The sequence below is a fragment of the Mus pahari genome, chromosome 11 (genome assembly GCF_900095145.1).
Source record: "Mus pahari chromosome 11, PAHARI_EIJ_v1.1, whole genome shotgun sequence".
Lineage (NCBI taxonomy): Eukaryota > Metazoa > Chordata > Mammalia > Rodentia > Muridae > Mus > Mus pahari.
In genome coordinates this window covers 20,684,229-20,696,813 of record NC_034600.1, presented here as the reverse complement: position 1 = coordinate 20,696,813, position 12,585 = coordinate 20,684,229, and the positions used below count along the sequence as shown (strand labels likewise).

The 12,585-nt window shown below is 37.4% G+C and overlaps 1 protein-coding gene across 3 annotated transcripts in view; it reads left to right on the top strand.

The window, feature by feature from the left end:
* The window catches only part of Vcan (versican), a 92,433-nt gene extending 86,752 nt beyond the window's left edge, over positions 1–5,681 (top strand). For all 3 annotated transcript variants that reach the window (XM_029543878.1, XM_021208360.2, XM_021208358.2), the window contains 2 exons: positions 3,306–3,488; positions 3,633–5,681. In XM_029543878.1, coding sequence (XP_029399738.1) covers positions 3,306–3,488; positions 3,633–3,760 — 311 coding nt within the window. In that variant the 3' untranslated portion in view covers positions 3,761–5,681. The remainder of the gene's footprint in view (positions 1–3,305; positions 3,489–3,632) is intronic.
* The last annotated feature ends 6,904 nt before the right edge of the window (positions 5,682–12,585 follow it).

Below are 12,585 nucleotides of genomic sequence, written 5' to 3'. Positions count from 1 at the left end.
AGAGAGAGAGAGAGAGAGAGAGAGATGATAGGCAAGACTTAACATCTACAACAAACTGTGTGGGGAGAGAGAACATTAAGACCTCTCATCCAGGGTAGCACTTGTCCTCAGTGCCTTATCTCCATCAGAAGTTTTCTGCTTGTGCATCTCCTCAGCACTTCTGCCGGGAACTGGTAAAAATGGCAAACTGAGCATTTGCTGTTTTCCTTTTTCCCGGAGAGCAAGTCTTTAATAAACTGTTTGTCTTTATCCAAATGTTGTGTTTGCCTTTTGTGACCTCTGAGTGGTCCCAGCATCATGCTTTTCATTGTTGTGTTTTCTAAGCTTGTTTGTCCCATAGCAGTTTCACTACAGCAGCAATGTTGACACTTTGAGCAGGGCATATACCTTTACTGCGATAAACAGTACAATTCGTCAAGAATACTTACCATCCTTCGGGCCCTCTGTGTGATAAATACCGGCTGTACTCTTGCCTCCATATTCCCTCCTCACTGTGCCAATCAGAAGACTCTACTCATGTCCATAGTCTGTGGGGGCAGGTACAGTTTAGAGAGAAAGAAAAATGGTTAAGAACTTCAGTTTTAAAGCCAAGAAAGTTTTGTGTAATGTGTTAAATTTCCCAATTTTTTTATTTTGAATGAGATTTGAAGGATGCTAACAGTACTTCATTAAGGAATAGATTTTTCTCTCATGGCTCTAGAAAAGTTTTATAGTGTCAATGTTAACAGGTTTTTTAAATGGTCTCTTAGCTATTTTATATACCCATAAGCCCACAGGCTCAAGTAGTTCTTCTAATTATTTGCAGGTAAGATGCTTAATATTTTGAAAAGCAACATTTTTAAGAGAACACCTTCCTTCCTGCTATCCATACATCTTTGGACCATCTTGTTGGTGTTTCCTAGTCAAAATTCCTACCTGAGATAATGACTTGGTTTCTTTGCTTTTTCCTGTAACATTATCCTAGAACAATAGAATATTTGTTTCCAATTTTTTGAAGCTTACTTAAGAAGAATCATATTATATATGTAATATGTACCTTGCTTTTTTGGTACTCTGCCTAGTTTTTGAGATTTATCAATATGAATGTATGTAGCTATACATTCTCTGCTTTTGCTGCTGTGTAAGTGGCTTATTAGCACAACTACATTTTATTGATTAGTTTCCTTACCAGTGAATATGTAGACTGCAGTCAATGTTTTTAAGCTTATAAATAATGTTTCTATGAATATTCATAAACTTGCTTTTGGTAGACTTCCATGAGTTTCTGTAGGACATACTTCTAGGAGTGAAGTAGCTGAATCATTGTGTGTGTGTGAATATATATATATATATATATATATATATATATATATATATATATTTACATATTTACTAGCAAATGCCAAATTACATCCCAAACTTGTAGCAACTTCCACTCCCACCAGCCAGGTGTGAGAGGCCCTGACACTTCAGTTCACCAACATTTGATATTATTGGACTTGAGATATTATGGGCCAGGTTAGTGGGTAAGAAATATTATCCTTTTTGATTTAATTTGCACTTTCTTGGGTATTTGTTGATTATATTTTTATGTATTTATTAGTTATTTGTAGATCTTCCTTAGTACATTTTTTTTCATGACTTTTCTTTAATTTTGGTAATTGATTCCTTTCTCCTATTGTGATTTGTAGGGTTCTTATTACATCCTCATTTCTAATCTCTTGACAGTTATATAGTTTATAAATATATTCTCCTAGTTTGTAATGGATTTTTTTACTCTCATATTATATGTTTTGGTGAAGATAATTCATATTTTTAATGTTACTTTGTTATTTCAGCCTTTTTGTTTTAAAAATAAGTCTTTATGAATCCTAAATCATAAAGATATTTGGTATTGTTTGCTGAATGTTTTATAACTTTGCCATTTGTGTTTGTGTGTTTAAGCTACCTAGAACTGGCTTTCCATGTGTTCTGTGAGGTAGGGAAGCAAATATACTTTGTCATATGAATATGCAATTGTTCATGTTCTAAGACTGCCTCCTCTACTGCTCTGCTATGTTCTCAAATATAAGCTTATGTGTTTGGACTAATTCCAGCTTAGCTTCTTAGCCTTGCCACTACCATATTCAACTGAATTATTTTAGCTTTGTAAAAATAATCTTTACATATAAATAGTTTTGTGGAAATCATGCAATTACTTTTTAAAACTGCTAAAAATAAATTCAGCTTCTAATTAATCAGTACAATACAGAGCCACATACAATCAATTATCTAGTTTATTATTTTAATCTTCTCTATCACCATAGCCTTCCTCTACCTTATGCTTGCCAGTATCAGAGTCGTCTTATAGCTTTTAATATTATGATAAATGCAGTGTGTAGGTGCATGTTGGATAAAGCAGAAGTAAATTAAAATTGAACCTGAATTTGTCATTGAAAAACAATATAAACTAGATCAAACAAATCTAATATGTTTAATTTAAATGTAATCATTAAAAATGTAATGTATTAAGATTTTGAAGTATAAACTCCATAGTTATCCCCCAATTTCTGGTGTGCAGGAAGCCTAGGTCAGTCAGTCCCCATAACTGCATAGACCAGGCAGAGTAGCATGTGGTTGTGATATTGGTGTGTGGGAAGTAGAGGAAGAATGACCAGGGATTCATTGTTATCCTTTACTACACAGTGAATTCAAAACCAGCCTGGGCTATATGACACTTTATCTCAAACAACTGACATACAGAAAGATAGACAGACAGTCCTGAGGCAGGAACATTGTCCACTCTTCCCTGTTTTAGTACAGAACATGTAGGACCAGGTAACATTTTATTTATACCTCGAAGTGTATGTCTACATTTCAGATCAATGGTGTTAAAGATTATTCTGCTTTTGCTTTGTTTTCTTGTGTTTTCGTCTGTTTTTTTCGGGAAGTGATAGTGATAGTTTACTATTAGAAATTCATCGTTGCTCCAACTCAAGCTGGTTATTAAAAGATGACAGATAACAAGGAAAAGAATATTAATAGGCTACTCACTGATGTTAGATGCTTTTTAAAGTGACTTTGTAGATGACCATTTAATGATATTTCCTTTTAATACAAATACAACTCAAAATGACATGATCTGAGATTAAAATGTACATTCAGAGCCTTAATCTAAACATTTAAATTATTTTCATTTTTAAATTCTATGTAAATGCCTTTTACAAAGGTATATGACTGAGGCTCCAAAGTGTTACAGTAAAGAAATAGAGCAAGATTAATTCTGATGCTTACACTAATTGAAAGGCTTACATTTCTTGAAAATAACACAGTTTGCTTTTTCTTAGTTGCTTGCGGCCAACCCCCAGTTGTAGAAAATGCCAAGACCTTTGGAAAGATGAAACCACGTTATGAAATCAACTCCTTGATTAGATATCACTGCAAAGATGGTTTCATTCAGCGTCACCTTCCAACTATCCGTTGCCTAGGAAATGGGAGATGGGCAATGCCTAAAATAACCTGCATGAACCGTAAGTGGTACTTTAGAAAGAATGGACAACCGTGCTTTAACAGATACTAGACACCTACATTTTACGGCTGTGGTGTCAGTAGTTTAGGGTATGGAGCAAGTAATCCTGTTGTGTTTTCTTCTTTCTTTGTTTTCTTCCATGTAGCATCTGCATACCAAAGGACTTATTCTAAGAAATACTTAAAAAATTCCTCATCAGCAAAGGACAATTCTATAAATACATCAAAACATGAGCATCGCTGGAGCCGGAGGTGGCAGGAAACGAGGCGCTGATCCTTAAAGTGGCGAACATGTGCTTCATTCATCATTTCAGCCAAAGCCCTGCCTTTCCGTGCCTTTCCTATCACCTCAAGAAGAATTAGAAGTTGGTTTGGATTATGGGACTGCCGTCTGGTCATTTGGGGTGGCTGTACTCTTAAAATATTTTCAATGAAACATGGAATTTTGAAAAAGCGAATAAAATGAAAGAAAATGAACGAAGAAGATAACCATTTTCAGCCTATCTAATTTCTTTAGTTCTCTCAATGCCTCCGGTGCAGACTGTTTCCTGTACACCAGCCTACTGTACTATTTAAAAAACGCAATTTCAGCACCAATGGCCATGTAAATAAGATGATTTAATGTTGATTTTAATCCTGTATATAAAATAAAACATCACGCTCAGTTCAGGCATATTTAATGATGATTATGCAGCTTTCAAGTCTTTAATCATTGGCTTGGCTGCTTTGCTATAGTTTCCTTGGGCTGGAAATGGTTTTCTCTACCCTTTGACTGTCAGCAAGTTTGAGGACGGCTTTTCTGGACAACCAGCAAACAGCATCTTGCAGGTCTCTACTCGCGTGTCAGCCGCGGGAGCCACGCTGATGCCTGGCTGATTCCTGGCTGATGAAACTCTCGCTCGGAGCTCCAGGGTGTAACTCCGCTTTGCCATGTTCCTTTTTCTTCACTTACACGAAGCGCCTGAATGGAGGACTTTTCTATGACCTGGAACATTTTTTTAGGGGTCAAATTGCTAACTATTAACTCAACCAGGTTTCATTTACAATGGCTTTCTTAACACTAACCTTGGTAAGGTAACAGATCAAGATATTTGGAATGGATATAGATTAAGGGTTGAGGAGGGTGGGGGAGGGGGTTTTCTTAAAACAACAACACTCGTGCAAAAAAAAATTTGTACATATAACCATTTTAATTCTTTATAAAAATTTTGAATGTTCATGTATGAATGCTGCAACTGCGGAGCACACGTAAATAAATGAAGTAAGCCATATGGATTTAATTTATTGGATGTTATTTTCCCCAAGACCTGAAATCAATGTAGTATGCTAGTAATTTCTCAGTGTTACCTTTTATATTTTCTTCACAGTTTAAAACCTTATAATATAGGTACTTCCTTCCAAGTGTTTATTACAGAGAATGAAAATGTGTTTAGCTATCCATAAGTGGTATTTGCCCATTCCAAGCAAGTGTGAAAATGTAGAATAGTGTGGCCATTGCTTACTGTTAGATGGAGTGTATGTATGTCCTGACGTTTTCACTTTACCCTTTACCCCTTGCATTTAAATAGTGGTTGCTGAAGATGACATGGGAATCATTATCTAGATATTTTAAGGCTCAAAGTTAAAACTGCTCTCAGAAAGAAGGCATTTAAGGCTCACACATTCCCTTCATTTACAACAACTAACAGGAAAATTACAAATAAAACATGTACAGAAACCACCTTTGAAATGACACAATGAAACCAAGCATTGAAACATCATGCAGTGTCCCATAAGTATGGACAGACTTTATGTTTTATACATCAGGTCAAAATATATATTCAACAAAGAAGAGTAGAGGAAGAGCCAACTGGAGTTGATACTATATCGACAGTTTCCCATGAGAGCTCCTTTAGTTTAGAGGGAATGACTGTGCTCACAAGCATACATAGTGTCTTAGGTAAGTTCCTGGGTCTCAGCAGTAAATGTAATCCATCCTAATGTGTACTAGAGCACAGAAAATCACTGTGTTGACTTACTAGGGCTTTTTTTCTTTTTCATTACAATGCACATAATACTTCCCTGTATTTATATTATAACATGTATAGTGTAAAATGTGAATGGCTTTTTTTGTGAATGAAAATCTAAAATCTTTGTAACTTTTTATATCTGCTTTTGTTTCACCAAAGAAACCTAAAAATTCTTCTTTTACTACATTGTGACTTGTCTGTTTATTTCCACCTTTAAGTCCTAATACCCATCAAATATTTTATGTTCTGGAACAAGCTCCTTGCCTGGATGAATTAATTTTATGGTTAGTAGGGAGGAACAACATGAACCAACCATTACACCCAGAGCTCCCAGGGACTAAACCACCAACCAAAGAGTACACAAAGAGGGACTTAAGGATTCAGCCACATATGCAGCAAAGGATGGTCTTATAGGGCATTAATGAGAGGAGAGGCCCTTGGCCTTATGATGGCTTGATGCCCCAATGCAGGGGAATGCCAGGACAAGGAAGCAGGAAAAACTGGGTTAGTGAGCAGGGGGGAAGAGGAATGGGATAAGGGGAATTCAGAGGGAAAATGAGGAAAGGGGATAAAATTTGAAATGTAAATAAAGAAAATACCTAATAAAAATGGAAAAAAAATTGTATGGTTAGTAAAGCAATGACTCTATTCACCTATGGCAACCGAGCTAGTCAGTCTAGTGGTGTGTTTATCTCCCCACTGTGCATGGATCTCCCATATGGAAGAGCTATGATAAGACAGTGACAGCTTATAAAGGAGACTGCTTTCCTGTGAACCAGCCAAATGTTCACAAGGATCAGCTCTCAAGAAGCCTATCATGACCATTTGGAAGGAGAGCTGGCCATTGAGAGATGAAGTTCTCTGGCCACAGTTACATAGTGTGTAGAGAAAACAGATAATCTACAGAACCTGTGTGATATAGTCAGAAGAAACGTAAAATGTCATGTTCCTGGTTGCTATCTACCTAAAAGCTTAATTTAGGGGCTAAATGGTGATATCTAATTATCAGATGTCAGACCAGAAAGTTATCATGAATTCAAATATCCATAATGATTCCTACAGTTCTTGTTCATCCAGTCTTTGCTAAGCACTTACTGTATTTCAGGTATGGTCATAGTTTCTGAAGATTCAGTAGAAAATATGTTTGACATATGTGCCCAAATAAAAGTTCTTAATACTGGATAGAGCCCATGGGTCAGTTTTACTAAAAATACCTTTTTGATAATACGGATAATGATAATATAAATTTCTAGAAAATATGATAGAGCAAAAGTGAGTCAAATTATTTTAAGGTCTCTTTCTTCTGAAATATAAAAACTAACATAAAATTGTACTTGCATAGTACAGAAAAGATTCTCAAACTAGGCATGATGGCAATCCAAGGATTCAGGAATCCTAGACAGGAGAGTAGCCCGGAGTTGGAGGTGAGCTTTTGTTGCAGAGTGAGACCCTGTCTGAAAATAATATAAATAAAACAAACAAAAGGAAGAGAAACAAAGACGACTTTTCTTTCTGAGTTCGATGCCTTACTATAAGGTCTGTCATTTCTTTTACACAACTTTAAGTGGAAATTATTCTTTTGTATGTTTACAACAGCTTTATTTATTGGCTGAACTAGGCACTGAACTTTGAATTGGTGATGGTGTGAAAGTGTGAGATTTTTACTATTCTAAGTCAACATTAGATAGTTCTCTATAATTTTGAAGGCTGACCATAGGATTACAGAATTCCACAGGGAGGTGTAATTCTAGGTAGCAGAAATGGGAAAGAAATGTAGAAGCTGTAGAAGGAAGGCTGTATCCTTGTAATGTGAATTTACATAGAGCACAAAAAGTAAGAAATGGACCAGAATCTGCCATGAAATCATAAACTGTGTAGAATAAATTTAGGAAGTTAGTTTTCACTTGAATTTTAGTCTGTTTTGTTTGTGTTTTTGTGGGGCCTGTGTGTGTCATGGAAGTCACAGGATGACTTGTGGGAGTTGATTCTCTCCTAGCATGTGGGACCTGGTGATAAAACTTTGGTCACCATGCTAGGTGGCAGGCATGCTTGCCTTCTAAGTCAGATCACTTGCTCTTGCTCAGTTGTTTTGAAATGAACACATCAAAAGGAAATGGATTGCAAAGATTCAGGGTTGACTTAGTGCATGTACTGTGCAGACGCATTTCCCAGAAGAAAAGTCTATGAAAGAAAAACATTCCCGAGAAAGACAAACAGTGTTATCAAACAGTACAAGATGTGGCAATGTCTATTTTTAATGTGTTTCTTTTTAATTCTGTCTAACATTAGAAGGGCAGAGAAATTGTTTTTGAGGCAATAGACTCACAGTATGGTGTTATCAATGAAATTTAGGGGCCACTCTTACCTCTCCACTACAAGTCATATTTGCTAAACAAACCAGGATAATTTGCTCAAGTTATTCTTTTCTAAAAAAAGCTTAAACACAAAGGTTACAAAGGACCATTTAACATTGTGTAACCTTTTCCCATTAGTGCTTGTTCTAGTGTGTTTGCATGCCAGATGGACAAGAAGAACAAATGCCAGAATAGAACAAGAAAGGGTCTGTTGAGTGTTTACAGAACAAGAAAAGTCTGGGTTTTAATTGGAATTTAATTTAGAGCTGTGTGAGTCCATCAAATGATCCTTGGTGAAGATCAAAAGTACAGTGCTGTGGGAAGTAACAATTAAATTATTTTTGATAGTGCACATTCTAAAATAAAGTTTACAAGCTAGGCACTCACAGATCTCAAGTCTCAAATGTTTTATCACAATAAAAAAATGTAAAGTGATGTTGTTTTGTTGTATTTTAAGTATTACGATTCTGAAATGAACATTTTACATCATTGTAGCTGCTGGAGGCCACACAAACTGGGTTCCTGAGAGGGAGGCTGGAGCTATATGGGAGAAATAAGGAGACCAAGACAGATTCCGATCAAGGCCCAATGTTTACTAAGAGTTTGAGCTTATAAAGGGGAAGGGCCCTGCCATGCCACTCTTCATGCTTTGTTGCTAGCCTGTCAGCACTTGATCTGTCAGAGCTGTTAGCACTAGGTCGCCAAAGGACAGGTTGCCATCTGTCTCAGGAATATCTCAGGAAGACAGGTTCAGCCTCCCAGCAGGTAGCATCTTGGAGAAGAGCACACGTGGCAGAACAGTAGACTTACCTAGGTCGGAAGACTCTAACCTAGGTGGTCTCATTCACAGTGGCAGAACAGGCCTGAGTCAGTCTGCTCAAGGCTGGAGGTGGCTACACATCATTCCAAGTATAAAGTGTGTGTGTGTGTGTATGTGTGTGTGTGTGTGTGTGTGTGTGTGTGTGTGTGTGTTTATATGGTCATGTGCACATGTGATTTTAAAGGCCAGAGGTTGACATCAAGTGTCTTCCTCAATTGCTTTTCACCATATTTGAGCCAGAGTCTTTCACTGAATATAGACCTTAACAGTTTGGTGGATTGTCTGACCAAAGAACTCCAGGGATCCGTGAGTCTTTGCTTACCCTACCATGCCAAGCAGTGTGGTTAAAGGTGTGTGGCATCATGTCTGACTTTTATATGGGTGCTGGGAGCTGAATGTCAGTTGTCATGTTTGCCCAGTAGGCCCTTGGCATACACAGGTTCTCCAAGTTCCAGCATAACTCTTAAAATGCTTATCTTAGTTAGAGTTTCCATTACTGTGAACAGACATCATGGCAAAGGCAACTCTTATAAAGTACAGCATTTAATTATGGTTGCCTTACAGGTTCAGAGGTTCAGTCCATTATCCTCAAGGTAGAAAGTACGGCAGTGCCGTACATGTTGTTGGAGAAGGAGATAAGAGTCCTACATCTTCATCTGAAGCTAGCTAGGAGCATGCTGGCTCCCATGTGGCTAGGACAAGGGTTTCAAAGTCCACCCCTAGAGTGACACACTTCCTCCAGTAAGGCCACACATGCTCCAACGATGCCATAGTGCCACTTCCTCATAGTGCCACTTCTTAGGCCAAGCATATGTAAAGCACCACAACAGTTTATTTAGTAGAATTCAGAATAATAGCAATGCAACATATATGTATTATCACCCTTTAATATTTTTACATTTATTTGTTTGTTCATTTAATGTGTATGAGTGTGCACCTCTCTCTCGCTCTCTCCACCCCCCCCCCCGTGTGTGTGTGTGTGTGTGTGTGTGTGTGTGTGTGTGTGTGTGTGTTTGGGGCCTGTGGAGGTTAGAAGAAGAGGTAAGAATTTCTGGAATTGAGTTCTAAACAATTGTGAGCCACTATGTGGGTGATGGGAACCAAACCCAGGTCCTCAATAAGAACAGCAAGTTATCTTAACTGCTGAGCCATCTCTCCAACTCTACTCTCAACATTTTTAAAATGTGAAGAAAATTTTTGTTTTTAAAAGTCAGATATTTTATAATTTTCTTTTTATAACTGTGGATTTATTCTTCATTTTCACTCCACCATGTATTTTATCTAATAATAGGCATGCATATTTGAGACTATTCCATTGATAAACTATGAAGCCTATATGCATTAAAACATGTCCTTGACATCTGAAGATTAATTTTTTATGATGAAAACATTATAAAAGTTTACAGTTAATCCAAGTGAGACATGGCAGTAATTTACTGATCTGTATTTGATCAGAATAACATAAAGCCATTATAAAATTTGAAGTTAGTTATGTTAGTTGCAAAACTCTAATAAGAAAAGAACTGAACTTGATGACTTGACTTGTTTTTACAGAATCCGTTTTCTATAAGCAAGTAATCTTTAAAACTAGAGCATAGAATGCTTAGGACATTGTCCTCCTGCTCTGATAGGCTTGCATACCAGGGAAATGTGTTGAGATAAGTAAACACATGGGGGCCCTTGTCATATGAGACAGGGCTACCCAGTTTGTGAAGCTCCATTTGCTGTAATTAACACTCATCATGTACTTTTGATTACCTCTCTGCTGATGGTGCAGTAAGTTCCTTCTCCTCTTTTGTGTCATGAGCATCTGATTTGAAAAAGATTTGTCACGCTCTCCTTGAAATCACTTACTTTGGAAACAGGATATAGTTCAGTGGTAAAGAGCCTAACACGCACATGGCCCGGTGTTTATTTGTGAATCTGAAGCCTGGGTAATTGCTTGGCTCTGTATGCCATTGCAGCATTGTGGTGTACTTCTAGAGTAGGCAGGCTTGCTTTAAAGACCGCTGAGCTGTTCAGTGGTTTTAGGACTTCCAGGTTTTCTATGGACTACATTTGTGGTATATGTTTATCTACCACAAAGTAATTATACTTTCCAGTCTTTGAATGAGCCTGTGGCTTCCCAAGAAAAACAAGAAAGACTCTCAGTCCTCAGAAAATTGAGTAAAATAATGCAACGAAAGTGATTATTTCTGAGATCTGAGATAAACTTGTAATGTGGGGTGAATTTAAATGCTGAAAAAGAAGCAAGGAAGACATAACTTTAACTATCTGGGAGAAGGAAATTTACATATCCAGGTGAGTGGTAGATAAGACATCTAGGTAGAAGATTATTTTGGTAAGATTTAATCTCAAGATTTCTCCAGCTATCTTGTCTTGTGTTCCTTAGTCAGAGTGACTTCAGCATTTAGTCAATAATAGTAGGTACTTCCCACAGTCCCATATAAGAAAATAGGATCCTGTTACAAATGGGGCCTTTTGAGTTTCTGTCCTCAGAGATGGAATTATGTACAGGCTTATGGATATGAATAAGAAATTATACTGGGGAAAGAAAAACTTCTAAAATGTGAAAGCATTCATTCTTTGCCATTTCTTTTTTTTAGTTTTCATCCTTTCTTGATATTGTCCATAACCACAGCTTAAGAATTACTTATACAAAGCTTCAGAAAAAATTATTATCTAGTCCTGTCTTTAGTCAACTCTCTTGTCATTTCCTTGCTCTACAACTGAGTATTATGGATTGAGTGTCTAATAGAGGTTTGATAGCTCATGGCTCTGAGACTGGTGAAGTCCATGATCCAGGACCTGAGGTATTCTCCTACTCTGGTGGAGAGTATCAATCACATGATGAGAGAGAGCAAGTTTACTAGCTTGAATCTTCCTTTCCATGTAAAGCCACCTATCACAATGCGGGGTGGGGCGCTCAGCCTTGTAGCCTCATGAGTTTCACGCTACTCAATGGCTGTGCCTTTTCACATTGGTACATCAGCAATTGTTTCTCAGTTAGGGCTTCGGAGGAGGCAGACCTTAAAAGCATGGCACTGCCTATCCATTTGCAGACTGATTTATTCATTCTACATCTAACTTAACTTCTATACAGAGTCAATAACTAAATGGTTTCTGCTGCATTGTTTATTTTTAAAGCCCACCCCCTGCCGTGTGTGTGTGTGTGTGTGTGTGTGTGTGTGTGTGTGTGTGTGTATAGTCTGTGTGCTATATGGTATATATAAGGCATACGAAGGACTCAGGCACACTGCTCCATCACTATCTGCTGTAGTCCTTTGAGATATGTCTCCCACTGGAGTGGTTGACCAATATACCAGGATGATCTTTTTTTTAACTAGATCAAAGATTTCAGAGATACTTTAGGAAGAGTATGGCACTTAGCTCCTACCAATCAAAAGTTGGTTCAGCTGCATTGGTTTGGAGTCCTCCACATGGGTCCCCATGGGTGGGTTTCTCCTTTAATGCTTATTGTGTATGTTTAGGTTATGAATTATTTTTGACAGTTTAATTCATGTAAATAGTGAAGTTTGGTCATTTTACACCCTGCCCATCACTGTTCGCTCTTGTCCTCCTTCCTCCCTGCTCTTCTCTGAGCTCATTTCTTCCTAGCCCTGTGACTATTAAGACTTTTTTTTTTTTTTTTTTTTGGCTTCAGCCATGTGTCGTTATCTGGCTAGTCTTAATTCTGTGTCCTCTGGCTTAAAGTAAATAATAAAATGTGATGGTTCTCAGCTGGAGACCACAGTCAAGCTCAGGTGTCAACATTTGTTTTGTAATTGGCAGCAAAGAAAAGAATAGGAAAATTACATTGTGGGTGTAACATTTTTTTTCCCCCTGGGACTAAATCCCCGTAATTTTGAAATGTTATAGTTGTTTATGATGTGAGCAGAACAAGGGGCAAAGTTGC